This window comes from Eretmochelys imbricata, chromosome 3 (genome assembly GCF_965152235.1).
Source record: "Eretmochelys imbricata isolate rEreImb1 chromosome 3, rEreImb1.hap1, whole genome shotgun sequence".
Lineage (NCBI taxonomy): Eukaryota > Metazoa > Chordata > Testudines > Cheloniidae > Eretmochelys > Eretmochelys imbricata.
In genome coordinates this window covers 134,963,263-134,986,858 of record NC_135574.1, presented here as the reverse complement: position 1 = coordinate 134,986,858, position 23,596 = coordinate 134,963,263, and the positions used below count along the sequence as shown (strand labels likewise).

General features: G+C 39.0%; 1 protein-coding gene across 1 annotated transcript; it reads right to left on the bottom strand.

The window, feature by feature from the left end:
• Positions 1 to 2,014: 2,014 nt before the first annotated feature.
• On the bottom strand, positions 2,015 to 23,070 carry EDARADD (EDAR associated via death domain). The gene is made up of 6 exons (XM_077811845.1): positions 22,740 to 23,070; positions 15,703 to 15,761; positions 13,684 to 13,723; positions 10,150 to 10,238; positions 5,494 to 5,539; positions 2,015 to 2,679 (listed from the first exon to the last, which is right to left on the bottom strand). Exons 1-6 carry the CDS (start codon positions 22,768 to 22,770, stop codon positions 2,303 to 2,305), a joined length of 642 nt encoding a protein of 213 aa, XP_077667971.1. The 5' UTR covers positions 22,771 to 23,070; the 3' UTR covers positions 2,015 to 2,302.
• Between the last annotated feature and the right edge of the window lie 526 nt (positions 23,071 to 23,596).

The window sequence follows — 23,596 nt, the reverse complement described above, 5'->3', positions numbered from 1 at the left end:
CCTCCACCCTAGGGGCCGCAGGGACATGCCAGCTGCTTCCCTGAGCGGCGCAGAGCCAGGGCATGAAGGAAGCCTGCCTTAGCCTTGCTGCGCCGCCCCCGTCTCCTGAGCGTGCCCCATCCCTGCTCCTCCCCCTCCCTCCCAGAGCCTTCTGCACACCGGGGAACAGCCGGGGAGGAGGAGTTGATCAGCAGGGCCCACAGACACCCTAGAGTGCCCTTGGGCACCCTTAGGGGTCCGTGAAGCCCAGTTTGAGAAATGCTGGTGTAGAACGTCATGGGAGATTAAGCCTGGCTGGGGAGCTCGGTCCATAGAAGGAAATAGGAGCAGAAAGTGCTTGAACTACAACTCCCATGACGTACCACAGCAGCATTTCACATTCAAAATATTTTGGTTTTCTGCTGAAAACGTCTCACTTTTCAAACATTCAGTTTTTCAATGAAAAAAAATCAGTTTTCCTGCAGAAAGCAGATACTTTTCATGAAAATTAATTTAGTCAGTAATCCAATTTGCCATCCAAAAAACAGTTTTTATGGAAAATTTGACCCTTCCTACTCAGCCTCTGAAATCATGTCACTTTATTCTCATCTTTATTGAAGTCAGTACAACAACAGTGATTTATGCTGCCTGCAGATCTGGCCCCTAGGTTTCAAAATGATGGCCTTTACCTCTAGCTGCTCAGTAATCACCCCCACTGATATAAAATATACACAGTATAATATGGATTAGGCCTTGTGTTGTCTTGAAGTAGGGATCTCAATGCACAATCCCTCTTTTGGCTTCATGCATGTTTGGTGCTGAAGTTTAGTGATCATTCCTAATTTATCAAACTAAACACTACATGAGCCGTAACCCCATCCTAGATTTGGCCTGTGTTTTGGTACGTTGTCCACCATTATTTTGCTATATACACCAACGTACTAACCCAAGATGCTTTAGTTAACATAAAAGAATGTCTAAAACTATTTGAATAGTATTACTAAATGGTTAACAGCATTCTCATAATTCTTGTGACACCATAGCGATAAGTGCTCTGTTGTAACACTGATTTTTTTAAACTGACTTTACAATATTTGAACATATATTGTAAGAATTGTAGGGAAAAGAGCAAAATCAGTTATTGCTAATCCTTTCTAAAATACATTTTAAATTTAAACATTTAAATTCAAAGTATCAACAAGACCAAATCCCTGGGACAACTGATAAGTTTTAAACCCTCTTAAACTCTCCAGTAGCCACATTATGATGGCTTTAGTGACACAAAGGTGTTGGGTTGTTTTTCAGGCAGGAAATGGTCTCTAAGTAAAGAGTAAAATGGGTCAGCCCACAGGACTGTTTTGTGATCTCTTATAGAAAACCACAATCTTTGAACAGGAAAATCCTAGTGAGTACTGAGGACGCTGTGGGTGAGGCTACAACTATCTTCCCACCTCAAAACAAGAAGCATTTGAGAAAAACAGATAAGAATCCCCCTACAGAATGTTTTCTTCAAAACTCTTGAAACTCATTTTTAATATAAAGCATTTTCTCAATTGCTTTTTTGTCCCCAACTGTTGTGGGCCTTGGAAATTCTCTGAATTCAATGTGATTTCTTCCATAATCAATATATAATTTTAATGTAGTAGAATTACATAACAGTTTCATTTAATGTCATATAATATATATATATATATATATATATATATATAAATAAAAGAGTATCCAAATGAAATTTTTGCAAAATGGGGTCTTCAAACATTAAATTAATCCAATAATGCAAAAGCAAACTGATCTTGGAAACACAAGAGGGGTTCCTACACCAAAAATATTTAAACACTTCTAACAGCTCCTTTTATTCCTCCTGTTAGGTCTTGAAATATTACCAGACACCTACTAAATAGAAGCTGATATGAAAGATGGAGGCAGGGCTACCAGTAATGGTTCAAGCATCTTGGCTGCTGATCAAAACTTTACAAATCAACAGCAGTGGGAAGCTGACATTCTTGTCAGTTTCACTCCTTTCTAGGTTCTAAATTGCAAGGGTCATATTGCTCAATGCTCTGTTATTTTCACTCTGCTCCTTCTTGGGAAATCTATGAGCAGTGGAAAAGACTTAAAATGTTTGCAGACTCAGGAAGACAACTCTGTATTAGTAATGTTCTCTTCACATTTGGAAGGTTATCTTTGTTTGGAATACATATATAATAAAAGCTTGCATTCTGCATAAACTGATGGTATGCGCCCTTTCACTGACAAGGAAAGCTTCCCTCTCACTAGTGGTAATCAGACAAGTCAATTTTTCAAGCTAACAATTTTCTTTGACCTAGAAGTGATTCTGATAGGTTCCATTCCCTCTCTTTGGCCATTCTTCCTCCACCCACTTCAGCAGCACTTTCACAACATCCATTCTTTGATATAATTTACACAGATCAATCAATTGTTCCACAGTCCTGTCACTGTTCCGCAACAAAAATTCCAACGTAGGGCTTTGTTGTTTCTGTTCCAGGAAACACAATTCATCATAGGTCATTCCCCATTTGCTTGCAAAATTTCTCCAGTTTTTTACTGTAGGGTGGCATGGATCCAACTTTATTCTCATTGTGTACAACAAGTCCTCATCATTGAGCAAGTCACTGATGGTTGGAGCACGAGACAAACATAAGGAGCAGGTGCCATTTTCTTTGCAGGAGCTCCTCATATCTACAATTATAAACATTACATTGAAAGGTTAGAATCTGTTCTGTCTTCCATAGCTTCTTTTTATGGCACAAACCCTCAGGCAATGCTGAAGAATATCATGTTGCTTAGAACTATTTCTGAAATAATAATGGGGATATAAAGTTTCTTTCCCTATTGAATTAAACTACTTTTAAGTTTTGTTGATGTTTTTCTTTGCTGTACACTGAAGATAAAACCAAATAACAATAATTTTTAAAAATATACACATTCATTTATAACAAGGGTGTCAAACTGATTCCACTTTTCACTATGATGTGTGGGCTGGGCTACATGGCCTGAAGAACTTCCTTCGCTTTATGGAAATTGCCATAACTTTCACTTGCACAGCCAATAGTGCTATACAGAAAGGATCTCTGTTAACATCTCATCTAGATAAATGTTACGATTATGTTGGTAGATGTCACAGCCTGGCTTAGTGCATCCAAAATGCCATCTTTAGAACAGTGCAGACTTAAGAAAATATTTGATGGTCTTCTTTCAGTAGAGATTTTCTTTGCTAATGGACACACACAAAGCAAATGCCTAATATGTCCAATGATACGAAAGTGCACCTTTCTGTTGTGTTCTGTGAAGGGAGATTATTTCAAATATATGTAACTGAGGCAAATGCTTAGAAAAGTATTCACTTCGAATGGTATCCCTATTTTCTTCATACAGCTAAAGAGCTGGCTGAAGCTCAATGAATTACTTTCTGGATATGAAAGTATGGTGGTGAAATATTCTTTATCGTAATGACACCAGAGATTGCCATTTAAAAGTCTTCCAGAAAGATTAAAAAGGGTCCTAGAGAGACACTAAAAATGTAACTTCTATTAGTTTGTGCAGTAACAGCCTAGAAGAAGGCAAAAGCCAACATTAGTAATATTGACCTGCAAATACTTTTTATTAGGCCTTACTCCATCCATCAGGCCTATTGTGTGAAAGTATGCTAGGACACTTCTTCAGCAGTTAGGCTTTTGGAGGGAAATGGGTAAACCTTTAACTTTGCCATGTAATGGATGAAGAAAGAGAGAAGCCCCCATGGTCAAATTGACACTACAACAGAAAGGTGGATAAAGTGCACAGCTTATAACCACTTGACCTTTTAAAACTTCTGTTTACCATACAAGTTTGAAAGAGGAATATAAAACCAACCATATTCAAATTAAGTCTGGAAAAACAGATGCTGCAAGAGGAAGTATTAATCAAAAGACTGATGGAAATAATGAGTACACAATATCAAGGATTGGTTTAAATACAATTAGAATAGGAGACGTGAATGGTTTAACTATAAAAGGGCAAATCATATATTCAAAACCACCTACTCTCATAGATAATCCCACTTGTTAATTATTTTCTATTTTTAGGGACGTCCCCAGAGCTGATCTCAGTGTCAGTTGGGTGTGGCCCTGCCTGTGTGTGTGCTGGAGAAGGCTTAATAGCCTGGCTCAGCCAGACAGGTAAAAAGGGGGCCCATGTCGGCAGAACAGGCAGGCTCAGTGGTATCTCAGCACATCAGGTGGCACCTTAGGGGGTCCAACCTGTCACAATGTGCAACAACACAGTTTTATGAGAATGTATAGTCACCCATGGAGGGGACGCACAAGCTCTCATGACCTAGAATCACAGAAATGTAGGGCTGGAAGGGAGCTGGAGAGGTCATCAAGTGCAGCCCCCTGTGCTGAGGCAGGACTAAGTGAACCTAGACCATCTCTGACAGGTGTCCTTTGGTCTGGAATGGGCGTCAAGGGATGACCACTTGATAATTACCTGTTCTGTTCATTCCCTCTAGGGCACCTGGCATAGGCCACTGTCGGAAGACAGGATACTGGGCTAGATGGACCATTGGTCTGACCCAGTATGGCCGTTCTTATGTTCTTATGTCTGTCAGACCTTTTTTTAAGAACCTCCAATGATGGAGATGCCACAACCTTTCTTGGAAGCTTATCCCAGAACTTAACTACCCTTATAATTACAATTTTTTTCCTAATAGCTAACCTAAATCTCCCTTGCTGAAGATTAAGCCCATTACTTCTTGTCCTACCTTCAGTGGACATGGAGAACAATTGCTCACTATCCTTTTGATAACAGCCCTTACCACATTTGAAGATTGAAATCAGGCCCCCTCAGTCTTCTTTGCTCAAGACTAAACATGCCCAGGTTTTTTTTAACATTTCCTCATAGGTCAGTTTTTCTAAATCTTTTATCAATTTTGTTGCTGTCTTCTGGACTCCCTCTAATTTATTTAAATCTTTCCTAAAGTGTAGTGCTCAGAATTGGTCACAGTACTCCACCTGAGGCCTACTAGGGCTGAGTAGAGGGAGACATCTCTGCTTTCAGGCATTCCATAAGGCCTTGCAGGTTTTTTTTATAGCTAAATATAAAGGTATATAAGTAATACCGCTTTCCTTGTGATGAAGTCAATGGGCCAAATCCTGCTCACTTTACTCAGGTATGAGCAAAGCTAACTCCATTTGACCTAACTGAAGTTCTGGCTGTGCAGAGAATGCATTATTGGCCCCTATCTTAATTTCATCTCATTCTGCTGTGTGTGCTCAGTGAGGTGAATTTCATCAAAAAAAAATTGACGAGCAGTTTGTAGCTATCTATAAATCAAATAAACTTCTGGCACTATGCCCTGCACGGAATATTAAAAGCAAAAGAGAGAAGCCTCATATACTCTGGATCCCCAAGCCTTTCTACGTAATTCTAAACATCATCCTCACAAAAACTTTTCTGAAGAAAATCTATCATAAAAAATAACTACATACATATATGGTAAAGCCAATAAATTACCTGAAAGTGATTCTCCAGTATTGCTTTGACTATCACTCTCTTTTGGCTACAAACAAAAAGTAACCTTGAATTAAAATCATGTATTCAAATAACACGCAATAACTTTATTGATCTAGTTTACCAAGTGGAGAGTCAGTTTAGAAAGATACTGACTTAACTGATTAACTGAACAGAAAATACTTTTTGTGTGTGTGTCTGTGTTTCCTGACAATTTGCAAATTTTTTATGCAACATATTTACATTTTGATTCATCCTATGATATAGGGTTAGAGTTTTAAACAGTTCTTGCACTGACCTATCATTTTCACTCTCAGTAGTGACAGGTTTGTATTAAAACTATTTGTGAACAGAACAGAAAACAACAGCACCGTGTATGTAACTATAAATCTCTGCTGATCAGTCTTGGGGTTGCTCCCACAGAAATTCATGACAGCAGTGGATAACATGTTAAGTGAAGACATCTACAATCTTCAGGCTAATTTCACCTCTCAGTTACACCAGTACAAATTGGGAGTAACACCTTACTGTTACACTGGTGTAAGTAGGGTGACCAGATGTCCTGATTTTATAGGGACAATCCCGATTTTTGGGTCTTTTTCTTATATAGGCTCCTATTACCCCCCACTCCCTGTCCCGATTTTTCACATTTGCTGTCTGCTCACCCGAGGTGTCAGTGACCCCAGAATTGGACCTTCTGGTTATAGACATGTTGAATGTTAGAAAACTGTTGAATGACTCACTATCCTTATGATTATGCAGTACCACACTCCATCTTGTATATTTGTAATAGTTCGTGCTCTCTCTCCCATGCTATCCTGGCTTGTTTAATTTTCCTTAATGACATTTTATTGATGTTAGTTCATTAAAGTACTCAGTGTTTGAAAATGGTAGGTTGGGCAATGTACAACAGTTACAAGGTGACTTTCCGGCATATAGGCATGAAATATTATTGCAGAATTGCAATTAAGAGTCACTAACGTGCCATAATCTTGGGGGGAGTCCTTAGAATTTTTTTTATAGAGTACCTACAGCTTTTCAGTGATTCAGATTGTTTGACTTAGAAGATTTCCATGTCCCATCTTTTTTATTAGAGGGTGGGCCAGATCCTCAGCTTGGCAGAGCTTCTTTAAAGGCTTTTTATATATAGGAAATAGTTCTAGACAAGGGCTGGAATTGAATATTTCTGCTGGCTCAGTTCAAAACCGTCTTTCTTTTGAAGCTAATGTTCACTCAACTGCTTTTTGTCAGCTAATTAAATGTAGAGAAAATAATGTAATAGTTTGAGGTGACAACATGTGTCATTGCAACATCTATATTCCTTGAAAGCAACATCTAACACCCAAAGGAAGGCACTATGACCCTGTGGCTGAGGCAAACTGAAATGAGTAAGGGAGTAAGAAGACATGAGCAGCTGCCCTCACTCGTTGTGTGGGTGCAAGCCCAGATAAAATGGTTTGAAGATGAAAGCAGATAGGGTTTCCTCTTTAGACAAGTGCAATAAAATACAGCAGACTTTTGTATAGTGTCATTGATTCAAAAGTATCATAGAGTACTTCACTGCATTTTGCAGGCTGTGCATGCAAATACAAGTAAACTGTGTAACAAGATGCCCTATTCCTACTGACACTGTATTATTAAATCCATTACAAATAGTTGTGCTTGGAAGGATTAGATTATTATTTGTAAACGTCAATTTCACCATTGAGAGACAAACTGACAAAAATATATTTCCATTGATAAAAATCAAGATTTACAGATAGGCAAAGAAAAAAAAATGCTGCTTGAGAACTTATTCCAGTTTCATTTAGGGATATTTATTTTGTACATTTTCATATGTGCCAATCTGGGTTTTAACGGTTATAAAGCTTTAATTTTTTGAATCTCATATCTATTGTCATTACATAATTATTGTTTGACCTTCCCAATTGTCTGGCACACCCCATCACTTCCCACAACTGTTAAAATTTAAATGAATAAAAATTAAAAAATGCTGAAAATAATCATTGATATTGTCCATCAAAATTATAAAAAAATAAAAATTTGATTTTTGCAAAGCCTATAACCAGTAGAGGTAGTTTCAGCTGATGTGGTGAACACATATACACACATGATCTCATCCAATTATGGGGAAAGTAAATTTGTACAAGATATTCTATCAAAAATTCCCCACATTTCCCCCAAAAGGGAACATTTGCATGCTGTTTTCACTATCTCCCCTGCCACACCCACTACTGCAGTGGGCTGGATGGTCACAAATGCAGATGAGTTTACAGATTTCTTTCTGTTCTCTAATGCACAGTCTTCCACATCACAAAATGATCACAGTGTTTGGTACATGCTCAAGAAAGGTTCAACAATGGATGCACCCCCCATCAAAGTAAGAGGAAAGTACTTGCCATCTTCTCCAAGTACTTTCCTCCTCTTACCAGCATCATTTCAGCTGTAGCTAGATAGAATGTCAGCCCCGGGCTTTTCATTCAGCAGCTTTTAACTCAGGATCTTGAACAATGACTGTCTAAAAACGTTGGCCAGAACTGGATGTCTTGCTCTTGAATATAGAGATAATTTACGGTCATATTATGATATGAATCTGGTTGAGAAGTGTCTATGAGTAAGTCAATGGGTGTTTGATATATCGGAATTGCAGTTTTGCCAACCCAAGCATTGAAAAATTGAGTCTGGCCCAAAATCTGGAGAGTAAATTAAAAATCATGATTTTTTTTTACAAAAATATTAAATTTGGGTTCTTTTTATTTGTCTTATGATTTCTGAGCCATTAGAGTGCATTCACGTATATTTTCATATTTTTTTTCCTGCAAACATGAGGCCTCAAATCTATTTTTTTTTTAAAATGAGAGCCGAGATACTCATCTAAGTGCTTTCAGAAACTGGGGTTTTAACATCAAAAATCTCAAGACTCATGATCAAATCATGACAGTTGGCAATGGTAGGACTGCGACAGCATGGGCAAAGAAGGAGGTAAAGTTTTATTTCCCATGGACTCAGAGTCCTCATTTTTTTTTGTTTAATAAAAAAATATTTTCTTGTAAACTATAGGATTTCAAAAGGCCACTTATTTGTGACATACACATTTTTTATTTTAGCAGTTCAGCTATCTTCCACATATCAACTCTGAAGCACAGAGGCTTATCCAACATCACTTTATTGCAAAGATATGTAACTGTCCATTAAAATATTGCTATTTAACAGGACTATTTTATTGCCCACTAATTAAAAAAACAGCTTTGTTTAGATTTGCAGTTATACATTTGTCTTATGTGTTTGCAGAGGGACCAGAAGAACAAGCTACCCTCCAGGCAAGATAGGCTTTTAGAGGGCCCTACAAATCTAAAGCCAGTGAAACAGCTGTATAGTGAAGTGTTTTGTCACTATAAAAAGCCTTCATTATACCCAGTTTCAGTATAATTGAAGAGGGACTCTCAGGCAACAAATTCTCTCCACTTCATGATAAGAAATCCCTTCTCTCCATGAGATAGTGCCAATCTGTCTTCTCCTCTGCTCAACCCAAAAGAGAAAATCCCCAGGAATTCAGCCTCTAACACTATCTGGTAGGTGATAACTGTGACATGCCAATGGGATTTGCACAGTGTTGCCCATTTACAGTGGAACATTAGAGTGAAGCTTCACTGTGGGAAAAATACTATCTCAAAGTCCATGTATAAGGACTTGATGCAGGGGAGAAATAAGACAACCCCAACCCCAACTCCGAGGCTGCTCTGCAATAACCACTTCCCTGGTTGCAAACCCCCATCTAGGGGAAGTGAAGGCTGGAGGAAAAAATGATGGCTCTGTATAGCTGTGAATCCACTAGCCCTGTTTTTAATCCTATCCCCCATATCAGTGTGAAAGGAATTCTGGTAGAACTGGATTCTGCAGCATGACCCTGCCTGGGCTCCAGGCTCCCTGCCCACTCAGCACAGTGGAACTACATCTGTTCTGCCGCAGGCTGAGTGGGGATGGCGTGTGGGGGCAGGATTTGCCCTTGTCAGAAGAGTTCAAGCCTGGGATGCAAATTGAAGCAATTTTGGATTTCCACTGCACTATAAGTACAGCGTCACTAGAACTAGGTTCACTGTAAACAAAACTCAATCCTAAGCAAAGGAGTCAGCACAAGACCTATTCACCACTCAAGTCCCACTTAAGCCCCTCAAATAGGGCTTACAGAGTGCATAGGCTGTGTCGTATAGAGTACATTTCACCCAGCATTCTTAAATGCAAAAAGAAAAGGAGTACTTGTGGCACCTTAGAGACTAACCAATTTATTTGAGCATGAGCTTTCGTGAGCTACAGCTCACTTCATCGGATGCATATTGTGGAAACTCATGCATCCGATGAAGTGAGCTGTAGCTCACGAAAGCTCATGCTCAGATAAATTGGTTAGTTTCTAAGGTGCCACAAGTACTCCTTTTCTTTTTGCAAATACAGACTAACACGGCTGTTACTCTGAAACCATTCTTAAATGGATATTCTATTTCCAATCTCATTTTATTGAATGACTCCATGCAGTCTAGAGAAAGTTGTGATTAATATTAATAGCTTTCTTTCATCAACAAAAATAACTTTAAAAGCTTAGTTTAATATGCACTCCTGGGTTTCTCAAACAGATAGTTTAAATTTGAAAAGCATTTCCCTTACCTGTTGTATTAGGTCAGAATCTGATGTAAGACTCCTGATGTTAATAGATGCTATTTCCAATGTAACTTTATCTGTTAGGTACTCCTCATCTAAGGCAAAGAGATTCTGAAATGTTGGTCTTTCACCCAAATATAAGCTTAAGTAACAAGACTCTCAAACAAAAAATATGGCAGACTTCATACAAGTCTAACACACAAGATTTAATCGCATACGATAATGGGTCATTGGGAAATGTAAAAGGGATTTAACATAATCTTAAATTGTTAATGACTGGACTGTGCAGATAGAAAGCACTATCAGAGGTCACACATCAGGGTATATGTAAAATGTTTACTCTGCATCTCCAACACACTATTATGGATAGCAGGGCTACACTCTTCCTTCAGCAGATTGACCAGGAGCAGCACCAACATAGTGTTTACCCAGCCAATAAATCAAAGATAGCTGAAAAAGTGAAAGTACTTGACAATCAGCAAAACTCCTTTCTCTTTGTTTTAATGACTTTCTAAAAATTCTCGATATTCTGCCTTCTCCTCTCCCCAAGTTTGGATTATGCTCATCCTGCTCCGGACCCTTCCTGAAGCACACGTACTCCCCCTCCCCCCAGGTTTTACTCACTGCACCTTAAAAACTGTCTATACACCTTTGTGAGTATATAGAGGTGGGTTGAAATTCACCCTTATGCATAGGGACAGCACAAAGTCTATTTACCTTTTATCTCCAACTTAGGCTCTCAAAATAGGAATTAAGTGATACATAAGCCTTTTGCCAGTTCTGTGCATAGGGTTGAATTTCACTTTGTGATTAATAAGGCCCCAGTTCAGCAAAGCATTTCAGCATGTGTTTAACTTTAAGCAAGTGTTTAAATCCATATGTTAATTGCTCTACTGACTTGGGATGAACTGTTGACTTGTGGCTGAAAGGAGGTTATCCTAGACATGTCAGATTCCTCCAAGACTCTTATAATGTTGAACGGCTTTTTAGGGATAAAAATGCATATGAGTTTATTATTCTCTCTAGCAATAAGACTCCTATTAAGAAACAGTGGAATGCCTCAACTGTTCTTATCTTTTTGAATACTCTGGTTAGAGGAACGAGACATATATACTGGCTTCCTTACCTCCATATCCCCTTCTGGTTTAAATAAACAAACAAAAAAAGTAAGGATTTTCTTTTCTTCTTTCACTTAGAATTTGCCATTATTTATTAGACCATTGATCCCTAAAATCCAATAGCCTGCCTCTGACAGCAGCTGATATCTGACACAGACTCCTTATTGATGATCTTGAACAGGGTTCAAAAAAGAACTAGATAAGTTCATGCAGGATAGGTCCATAGAATCATAGAATATCAGAGTTGGAAGGGACCTCAGGAGATCATCTTGTCCAACCCCCTGCTCAAAGCAGGACCAATCCTCAATTTTTGCCCCAGATCCCTAAATGGCCCCCTCAAGGATTGAACTCACAACCCTGGGTTTAGCAGGCCAATGCTCAAACCACTGAGCTGTCCCTCCGTCAGTGGGTATTAGCCAGGATGGGCAGGGATGGTGTCCCTAGCCTCTGATTGCCAGAAGCTGGGAATGGGCGACAGGGGATGGATCACTTGATGATTACCTGTTCTGTTCATTCCCTCTGGGGCACCTGACATTGGCCTCTGTCGGAAGACAGGATACTGGGCTGGATGGACCTTTGGTCTGACCCAGTATGGCCACTCTTATGTTAGGATTCAATGAAAAGAATTCAGCTGACATTACAAAAGACAACCTCCAAAATTTCACTTGGTCTGTTCTTTTGGCTGTTGCCTCTAATATTTGGGTGAGGCGGTAACTATGATGAAAAAGTGAACTTGGAGAAAAAAAAAATATGGGCCTAATCCTGAAAGGTGATGAGAGCCCTCAACTCCCATTAAAGTTAATTAACTTTAATGGGAGTTAATTAACTTTAATGGGACTTGAGGGTGCTCAACATCTTGCTGGATAAGGCCATATAATTATTTTTAAACAAGGGGCCAGATCCCGTACTCTATTTAGATAACAATTACATTAAAGCCAACTGGAATTTTCCCTAAATAACGACTAAAGAATCAGGCCCATAAACCGTATAAAGCAAACTCTTGTAACACATTTTATTCACTTATAGATTCAGCAACATTTATAAAACTATTTTTTTTTCCAAATCATGTTGAATAGTGATGAAAATTCAGGCTCTCGAGCAGATCAAGAGGCCAATATCTAAGGAACAATCTAAGATTAACGTCATACAGTTTCCAAACCCACAACAGTGCTAGACTTTTGAGAAAATTAATTATAAGGAAAATTTTAGACTGCAGAAGTTTACAGAATATTAATAGGTGTTTCACATCACTTCCCATTCTCAGACAGGAAATGTTAAGCTCCATTAATACTTTTATATCTTTACACTGATCATGATGAAACTTCCTTTCAACAGAAAATGCTACAATTTCCATTTCCCTTCAATTTTACTTTTAATTAATTGTATTAAACATGTTGATCAGATTTTAAACAGCTTTGAAACAGTTACATGTTTATTTAGAAATCTGATTTTCTTTGGAGGGGAAGATACAATGAACTAATGCCATAAGAGTAAGAAAAAATACAATTTAGATAGGAAAGCTATAGGGAAATAACCAAAATTTAAGAAATTTTAAGAAAAACCACTTTGAAGAGGTGAGCAGTCTGCCTGCAACTGAACAGGTTCAAAGTACTATACCCTTCTCCCCTCCAATCTATTCCCCTTCTCTTGGTATTCTCAATGGCACCTCATTTCTATTGCTGGCTCCTTCAAGTCTCTTAAATAATCCTCAATCCTCCCTTGGAACCCCAGTTTTAGTTTACCCAGCTCATCAGTCTTTACTCTAACTTTTTCAATGTCTCTTCCCAATTGGATCCTGGATCCGTCCTCAGGCTTTACATGCATCATAGGATTCAGAACACTATGCTTGGAGGAGTACTGAGGCTCAAGGCACTCTCAGGACATTCCTTGGAAGGAAGCCTGCAGCAGGGTCTGGGATGCAAAAATAAAGAAGAGGGAGAGGTCAAGGGAGCTAGTGTGGTAGAAGGATTAAAGGCTTAATGATGGGATTGGTTGCAGGGCTCAGGATCTGATCAGTGCAGAAGTCCACTGAATATTTCTGGGCTCCCAAATGAATTTCTGATCACCTGCAGACACACAGGTAACCCTCTCAAAGCCATTTTTCAAATATTTGTATTTCCCTCTAATCTGGGAATTGTGTGTGTGTATGTGTGTGTGTGGCATTGGCTTATTATAACTTCCTTCAAAATTGAGAACCAAGATCTTCTGTTGATATAATCAGCTTTTAGACCAAAGCTGAGCTCTGATGGCAAACACCAGAGGTAACATTAATAAACACATTAAAAAAAAAATCATTACACTGCATAAACTGTTACAATGTAAAAATACAGAACAAATGAATAGACTATTTCAGTGTGTTTCGTATACCTATGTACTACAATAATGTACCATATTTATAATAGCTGGAGTTTGCTGTGCTTACCTTTAGGTAGCCGTGTATCTTGGACAGGATACTTTTCTCTCTGTCCAAAAAGACCAAGACATATGTTTGTTATTTCCAGTACTTAATAAAAAGTACATTGAAAACTTTATAGTTACCACTATGCCTTTTTAAAATGGCATTTAAGTTCACATCAATATAGTAATGAATGATTAGAGATGGGCCAAACAGTTACTAACACAGGTAGTTTGGGGATTATTTACAATCCTAAATTATATAGTTTGTTTTTGCTGCAGTTTCTTGAAATGCAATGTGGTTTAGTAGACTGAGCACAGGACTGGGAGCCAAGAAATTCTGAGTTTTAATTTTTGCTCTCTGCCAGTGGCCTCAATTTCTCTGGGTCAGTTTCTCAGCTTACTGGTGTGTATCAAGAGTAGCCACAATAATAAAGATGGTCCCGTTATTACAAGCATTCTTACTAAAGAACAATGAAAGGTCTCTTTGCTTGCAAATTAAAATTAAAACCTGATTAAAATGCAAAACTAAAATACAGCTACCCAGTTTATGGACATATCTGCTGATTTACAACACAAACATATTCCGACTTCTATGCTACAGTTTACTACGAGACCTAGACATCTGCTTGCTCCCACGTTACCTCTAGCAGCGTCTAAAGACAAGACGACGCTTCCATCAGTTTTTTACAGACTCTCGCACCAAACAAATTAAAATCCTCCTCATTTAGAAACAAAATAATTAAAAAAAAATAACTTGCATTTGTATCAGACAAATATAATAACTCAGTTAGAGTTAAATTATTCCTTAAAGACAGTTGAAGATCAGAGTCTTTAATTTAAGCAATCACACACCACAAAATGGCAGTAACAACCCCATTCCTACATCAAGGTCTGCTAGCATGGACCTGTGCAAAGTCCCATTTATTTCAGTGGGACTTCACACATGCTCAGAAGTTGGCACTAATGGATCACAATACAGGATCAGGACCTAAATTACTAAACTGATTTTCCCAAAAAAGCCACAGGCTAAGGTCAATATTTACACTTCTTCTCTGTTTTCTGCTGATACTTCAATACTAGGTTTCTGAATTGGAAGAAGTCCCCCCAGGAAAATAATAGCTTTCCCTCTCATTATTCATGTTGCTGCGTGACAAATCCACAATTTACAAACAAGATAAGGTACGTTTAAAAACACCCATACTGATACATTATACACTAATCTACTCTGGGCTGCATAATATATTTATCATCAGTCTCTTTTTTTATTTACTGTTACCCAGAGTAAACAACCTAGAGCCAAATTCAAAAAGTCTTTTTAAAGATTACAGAGCATTTAAATATTCTTTTTACCCAATATACTCCATGTGCCAGCATAAGATTTGCTTCTCTGAATATCCCAGGACACACCAACAAAGAAAAGCATGCAGTGAAGGTTGTAAATCTACTAGTCAGTAAAACATCTCTTCACTCAGTTCACCCCCACATCTGGCAGAACCTTGTTTTTTGTCACATGCATTTCTAATGCCTTATCTAGCTATCAGCCACAACATTTAAAGGAAGCGCTTAGACTATATATAAACAATAATTAAGTTTCTGGGTGAATATCTCATACCAATTTCTAGGGAGATGCACAGTACTATTATTACTGTTTGTACTATAGCATCACCTGGAAACTCCAACAGAGATCATGACTCCTGTATGATACATGACACTGTATAAGCACCTAGTGAGAGAAAGTCTTATCTGAAAAAGATTACAATCTAAATGTGGGTTTCACCCATGATTATTTATTGATTTATTCAAGATACATTTGATGTAATGATTCATTTTTTTAATTTACAACTGAGTTGAAGTTATCTGCATAACATTTCATTGTGTACAATGGTGTTAATTACCTAGTAGACAATCATGTGCCCAGTTTCAGTCAAGCATACTCTTGGGTTTTTGAGAGCATCCCAGAATTAAATATCTGTAAAAAGCTATAAACTAAATATTAGATAACCAAGTATTAAAGTTATATTGGAACAAAAGCAGACACACCTACCATTTCTAATGGAAAAGTGCTTGGATCTGTATCTTCCACAGGCTCTTTTGCAGCATGATCTGCCAGAAGAAATAAGTAAGCTTTTTCATGTTCCTCAAACTATGTCTGTTTGGTCACTCATGCACTTTCCCTCACCAGCTCACCAAGATGAAACTGTACATCAGTTACACAGGAGTTCATTTACGATGGGAACACGTCATAAAGTATAAAGGGTTAGTCACAGGTGCTAGCTGACAGATGAGAAATTCTTCTCAACAATACCATCAGAGGTTATATCTGATAACAGGTAGGTGCAAATAAATATTTTAAATTATTATTTTAAAAATATCATAAATAGTTCAACAATAAATAATTAAACCAGAAAACAGCTAAAATGGATAAAACATTCCTTTCTCTGAATAGCTGTACTCAGTTGTGCATTAGTGGCCTTCTCCAAACAGGGAAATACCCCATATAAGAAATTAATAATGAAGAGGACTAATATAGTATTATAACAACAGAATATAGCTCAAAACTTAATGGGAAAGTAAATCTGGACTAAAGATGAACTATATTTAGTGCTTCTGTTTTTCGGAATTTATTAATTTCATTGGGGGAGTATTTTTAGCAATTTTTGAATTTTATGTGGATGTTCAAAAATTGAGATTTTGGTGGCTTTCCCTTTCAATATACTATAATGAGTAATGTATACTGTAGTATATACTCTAGTGAGTAATCTCTCTATAATGTTCCCTAGTGCACTTTAATGTAATATTGCTTCAATCAGTACTATGTTAAAGCGCACGAGGGAACCATTAGTGTACACCAGCAGGATCTATTCTATGCAGACCCACTGCAGTTCCTGGCCAATTGGAGCTGCGGGGGCAGCACTGGGGGAGGGCGGGACGCAGGGGATTTGCGTGAAGCTTCCCTGATTGCCCTGGATGCCTGGCAGCCCTATTTATACGGCATTTGGGAGCAAGCCTTCCAGCCCTAGTTTCCAGACTTGTGCTGGTGGGGCTTGTGCAAGCATGCTAAAAATAGCTGTGTAGATATTGCTTTGATGTTGCAGCTTGGGCTGGAGTTTGGGCTCTCAGGCCCCTGCAAGCCTGAGAGCCTGAGCTCCATCCCAAGCTGCAGTGTCTACACAACTATTTTTAGCACGCTAGCACAGGCTCCACCAACACAATACTTTGAACCCTAGTTGGGAGGCTCCCAGATGCAGTGTAGACATACCCTTCAAGGCCCAGTTAGCCTGGGAAGTGAATGACAAAGGTCATAATGTAAACTCCGAGTTCTGTAGTGGCAATGAGTTGGATGGCCCCTGACACGTCCCCAGAATACTGGACATTCTGGTACTTCCAGGAATGGTGTTGGTCAGCCCCCACCTACATGATCCTGCCCCCACCAGTATGACTTCCCACATATCCTGTCATGTGGGGGCAGAGCGGCATGCTCTTCAAAATGGCTTTCTCCATTCAGTTTTTTCTCAGTACCAGACAGGGGACAAACCACAGAAAAACAAGACTGTCCGGCTTAAAACTGAAGAAATGGCTAGTCTAGCAACGGGCTGCATGGCTACTAGTCTGTCAGCTCAATCTAAACATGTTTTTAATAGGGCTGTCAATTATTCACAGTTAACTTACGTGATTAACTAAAAAAATTAATCGTGATTAAAAAATTGCAATTAATCGCACTTATAACAATAGAATACAAATTGAAATTTATTAAATATTTTTGGATGTTTTTCTACATTTTCAATATTGATTTCAGTTACAACACAGAATACAAAGTGCACAGTGTACACTTTGCGTTATTATTTTTCATTACAAATATATGCACTGTAAAAATGATAAACAAAAGAAATAGTATTTTTCAGTTCACCTCATACAAGTACTGAAGTGCAATCTCTTTATCATGAAAGTGTAACTTACAAATGCAGATTTTTTTGGTTATATAACTGCACTCAAAAACAAAACAGAGTAAAACATTAGAGCCTACAAGTCCACTCAGTCCTATTTCTTGTTCAGCCAACTGCTAAGACAAAGAAGTTTGTTTACATTGACAGGAGATACTGCTGCCTGCTTCTTATTTACAATGTCACCTGAAAGTGAAAACAGGCATTCGCCTGGCACTTCTGTAGCTGGCGTTGCAAGGTATTTACATGCCAGATATGCTAAACATTCGTATGCACCTTCATGCTTCGGGCACCATTCCAGAGGACATTCTTCCATGCTGATGATGCTCTTTAAAAAAATAATAGGTTTCAGAGTAGCAGCCGTGTTAGTCTGTATCCCTAAAAAGAAAAGGAGTACTTGTGGCACCTTAAAGACTAACACATTTATTTGAGCATAAGCTTTCGTGGGCTACAGCCCACTTCATCGGATGCATGATGCTGATATAAATTTGTTAGTCTCTAAAGTGCCACAAGTACTCCTTTTAAAAAAAAAAATGCGTCAATTAAATTTGTGACTGTACTCCGGGGGGGGAGAACTGTATGTCTCCTGTTCTGTTTTACCTGCATTCTGCCATATATTTCATGTTATGGCAGTCTTGGATGATGACCCAGCACATGTTCATTTTAAGAACACTTTCACAGCAGATTTGACAAAACGCAAAGAAGGTACGGATGTGAGATTTCTAAAGATAGCTATAGCACTTGACCCAAAGTTTAAGAATCTGAATTGCTGTCCAAAATCTGAGAGGGACAAGGTGTGGAACATGCTTTTAAAAGTCTTAAAAGAGGAACACTCTGCTGCGGAAACTACAGAACCCAAACAACCAAAAAAGAAAATCAACCTTCTGCTGGTGGCATCTGACTCAGATGATGAAAATGAACATGCAGCAGTCCACACTGCTTTGGATCGTTATCAAGCAGAACCCATCATCAGCATGGACGCTTGTCCTCTGGAATGGTGGTTGAAGCATGAAGGGACTTATTAATCTTTAGCGCATCTGACACATAAATATCTTGCAACGCCAGCTACAACAGTGTCATGCGAATGCCTGTTCTCACTTTCAGGTGTCATTGTAAACAAGAAGCATGCAGCATTATCTCCTGCATTTTGTAACCAACCTTGTTTGTCTGAGTGATTGGCTGAACAAGCAGTAAGAATGAGTGGACTTGTAGGCTCTAAAGTTTTACATTGTTTTATTTTTGAATGCAGTTTTTCTTTTACATAATTCTACATTTGTAAGTTCAACTTTCATGATAAAGCGATTGCACTATGGTACTTGTATGAGGTGAATTGAAAAATAAAATTTTTGTTTTTTACAGTGCAAATATTCATAATAAAAAATAAAGTGAGCACTGTACACTTTGTGTTCTGTGTTGTATTTGAAATTAATATATTTGAAAATGTAGTAAACATGGAAAAATATTTAAAATAAATGGTATTCTATTGTGGTTTAACAGCATGATTAATTGCACGATTAATTTTTTTAATCACTTGATAGCCCTAGCTTTTAATTAAAAGTGGCATTTCTGGGCCTACTTTTGGTGACATAAGCTTTAATAACGACTGCATTTGTGACACTGGCAATAAGGAATCCAAATCAATTCAATGTGCCTTTACTGGCATGACAAGGTGTGCAAGTGTTGCCAAAGTGCAAGAAAATATCAGAGAAGAAGTAGGCCTAAAAAAATAGGGGCCATGGAAAAGAGCCCCTGGATATTCCCAATCCATAGTTTGTTAAAAAATCAGACCCTCCAAAAATCTATGTGCACTTCGAAAAGTAAGTGCACTTCTAAGTACCATGCAGAGTTGTAAAGTAGATGCTACCATAACTGGCCTAACCAAGAAGGTGACAGGATGCCCTGCATCTTTAAGAGCAGTTGAGGGCCAGGGCCAGGGCCAGCCAATCCTGTTCCAAGGTATGGCCCCTTGAAGTTAATTATGCATCAGAGGGCTCATACTGGCCTTAAGAGAGACTTTTTTAAAAATTCTTAATGAAGTCCTTCTTGGTTTACAAATCCTCTCCTTTATCCATATTCTTCCTCCTCCTATGTAAAAGCATTATATACTTGCAATGCTGCCAGGCCTGCCACTTGAAGAAATATCACTGCCTGCACTTCAGAAGACAGATTCTCCGCCGGTGTAAATCAATATAGCTCCCTGTCCCTAAGTTAAGTGTACTCTCCTTGCCAATGAGAGAAACAACAAACTTTTGCTTTAACAGCGAATTCAATGGACTTGAAGGAAGTAATGTTTCTGGCTTGATGTAATTTCTAATAACATGGAAGATTTAGCAAGCATTCAGGAGTCGGGTTCGTTAAGCAAGAAGGCTTAACTCTTCTGTTAACTGCACAAGCACTCATTTCGCATTGAGCCTGCTCAGGCTTCTGCAACTAGCTGGGCAAGGTCAGAGTCATAGCTCAGATATTAGCATAGTCACCGCCATTATTATTAATTATTTACAATACAATAACACCTAAAGACCCCAACGGAGATGGAGATCTCATTGCGTTAAATGCTGCACATACATAGTAAGAAGCAGTCCCTGTCCGGAACAGTTTACAACCTACACAGACACTACTATCCGTTATTTCCACAGCCAGACGTAAACTAATAATACAATGCATTATGACATAAGAACTTGCAAATGATGTAAGAAGTTTATTTATTTAGAATTAGATTTATTTAGATTTTTCTTCTGATTAGCTCTTTCCAGGGAGTTGTAAGGCACCTCAGCATTCTGAAGTGTGTTTACAGCCGCAAAGGATAATTGGTTATGCTGACTTATTTTTGACACATTTTTATCACAGTTTAGAGTGGTCATTTTATTCAAGTACCTTTTGCTGCCTTTAACATTATTTAGGTTTTAAAAAACCTCCTGTGTTAGCTATTTGGATATCCAGAGTGCCAATTTTGTTTCGGATGTGTGGAATCCCATCCGTTGATCCCTCTCCCCAGATCTGCTTTTGGCACTGGCAAGAAAAGCCTGGGATGAGATGACAAGAGCTATGTGATAGTATCATTTTTCACCATTTTTTAGAAGAATTTCCAAACGTAGAAAAGAGTGATATTTCTCTACATCCAGCAACGAACAAGCATTTTTGGTGAAAAGTGGCAGAATTCTATAATGGAAATAACTTTTTTCCACTTGCAAAAATTCTTTGTTGTGGAAAACACCAAATTATTTAAGAAGCCCCAGAATGTATTACTTGTTGCAGGAAAGAGTTTAATGCTTTCTCCCATTGTTTAGGGATAACTTGTTTGTATGACAAGTTTTAGTTTTAGGCCCTTTTAAAATATGTATATCTTAGACACTGAAAAGGGCCACTCCTGTTGATTCTCCTAGGTCATTTCTCTTCAGGGCTATCAGCAAACAAAGATCAATATGAAAACTTAATATAAATTTTTCTCTGACTCAAATAAATATGATCATACAAGAAAGAAAACAAATGGATTTTTATTATTCTTAGTCCCTGTACTTTCTTGAACCACTATCGGCCAGAGGAAGATAGGTAGCTTCAAGGCTGAGGGCTTGTCTAATTTAAGAAAACTTGCACCACATATAATCACATATATGTAGCTCCCTCCTTGTAATATACCTCAGATGTAGACACTCTACACCAGCAGGTACTGAAGCTTAAACTATTTTAGCATAATTACCAAATTAAACTACACTGGTGTAAACCCCCCTTTGTTTCAGTATAACTACATCAATGTAATTACACTAGTACAAATATTCTTAATGTAGACAAGCCCAGAGACATATTGCCCTAATAAACAATGAGGCACTGATTAGGCAAATGGGGTCCAGAAATACCATTATAAACATGATGGTGCATTACATACAATTATACTGCAGTGCATTACATTCTGCCTTTCGGTGAATCTGTATTTGAATCTGTTTACTTTTGGTACTACATCTCTCAGTTTGTTATAAAGGGTGTAAACTCTGCCACTGACTGGACAGAAGTTATTTAAGTGGAAATATTCAAACTCGGGTTTCTAATGGTATGCACTCATATTCATATTTAAGTGCCAGTGGTCATCAAGTTTGAAAATGTTGGTCTTAATCACTTCCTCAAGCCTTGGTTTTAAAGGATAAAAAAGGGGGGGGGGTGTGTGTGGCGGGGGAGGGGGGGGGTTGATCGTATTAGCTAGCAAAAACTAATATGTGTTCTAAACTCTAGTGTAGAAAGGGCATGTGCTAAATTCCACCAGCACAGAACATGCTAAACTGTTAGCTAACACGATTGGGTGTGCGGGGGACTCAAAGCCCTGCTTGTCTAGACAAGGCCAGGAGTCCTGAGTTAACTCCTATAAAATGGGTACAGTGAGTTAAAAAAAGGTAATGCCGCGAGATCCAGAATCCGCAAAACCTCCCTGGCGCAGGCAACTTTTTGGACCTCTTTGTAATAGCTTGTGTTGCACCTTTCCGGGTGCTGCCAGGTTTAATTTATTCATGCCTGAGCTAGTGAATCGTAAAACACTGTGAGATCCTCAGAGGTGAGAGGCTATGCACATGCAAAGAATCACTTTTAATATTCGTCCAAAACTCTCCTTCACACACAATGTGGGGAGAGGAGGGGGGTTTGGCGGCCTCAGTCAAAAGCAGAGCGGCTTGCTGGGCTTACTTGTGCTAGCTTGAAAGTTTTCATAGGCAAAGTTTCCTTCGGGAAAAAACCTGGCAGCTCTGATCGCATCCCCAACGTGGCCGGACTAAGAGGGGAGGGGAAAGCCCCTTGTACTGATCAGCTGTGCGCAGAGAACACAGCCCCGCAGCACACGAAGCAAACACACGCGGGGCTAGGCGCAGCGGAAGCGGCTGCGGGCTCTCTCCACCACAGTCCGCGCACAGCAGGGAAGAAAAAGCCGCCCCGGCCCTGAGCAGAGTAAGGGAGGGTCAGTGTCCAGCCCGGGCGCCCGCTCGCGCCGCAGCTCCCAAGCGACACTCCCGACGCCCTCCGCCAGCCCTGCCCCAGCCGCGCAGACCTGCCGCTCTGCCCTGGCCGCGCGCCGCTCGCGCGCGCGCTCCCGCCCTGTCCCCCGGCCAGACTCCAGCGGGGCGCGCGCACCCTCCGTCCCCGCGGGGCGTGGAGACTTTACCTTCAGGCAGAGGGTCCTGCAGAGAAGCCATCGGGTGCGTGCGTGGGGAGACTGGCAGCCGTGCTAAGCGGAGGCTGCGGATTAGTGTGTGCGCGTAACTGGAAAATCCTCTCCAGCGCGGCCGGGTAACCCCCCACCCTAATGCGAGCGGGCGCTACTGCCTCCCTCTCTGCTTTGCTTTCTTCTCCACTTCCTGGTTGGGTATTGAACGCAGGAGGCGAAGATTCTCTCCCGGGAGCGGAAGCTGCAGGTAGAAGCTGAGGCTGAAAGTGGGCAGAGGTGTGTACGTGCCTGTCACCTCTAGGGGCTTGTCCCCTACCATCAACTCTCATTCAGCGTTCGTTAAAGCCAGGTGTTTTTCTTTGCTCTTCCTCTGTAGTAGTCGTTCTCCCCTGTATATAGTTGGTTTTTATTTAGATATATACATATGCAAACTATATTCAGGAAAAGAGTTATAGAGTGTGTGTGTGTGTGTGTATACAGACACACACACACACTCTTTTACTCTTTTCCTGAATATAATTTTCATATAATTATTCATTATAAAATGGATTCTCTTGTGTAGGAGAGTATATTTATAGAAATGTGTGTATATAAAAAACATGAACTATTTAATATTCCCAGAAATAAATTCTTCTCAATTATGCTAAGATAATGAATAATATATATATATATGAAAATTATATTCAGTAAAAGAGTGTGTGTGTGTGTCTCTTTGTGTGTGTGTATATATATACACATTATTACTCTTTTCCTGAATATAATGATGCTAAGATAATGAATAAAATCAATACATTTTGTTTTAAAAAATACATAATGTATATTAATTAAAATTAAATATATATTCCAGCACACAA

What these genes read in the sequence shown, in the direction of transcription:
- EDARADD (XM_077811845.1), bottom strand. Translation starts at nt 22,770, where the DNA reads ATGGCTTCTCTGCAGGACCCTCTGCCTGAAG. An exon ending in GCAGGACCCTCTGCCTGAAG is followed by an intron (nt 15,762 to 22,739) that starts GTAAAGTCTCCA and finishes TTCTTCTGGCAG; the next exon opens with ATCATGCTGCAAAAGAGCCT. An exon ending in GCACTTTTCCATTAGAAATG is followed by an intron (nt 13,724 to 15,702) that starts GTAGGTGTGTCT and finishes CTTTTTGGACAG; the next exon opens with AGAGAAAAGTATCCTGTCCA.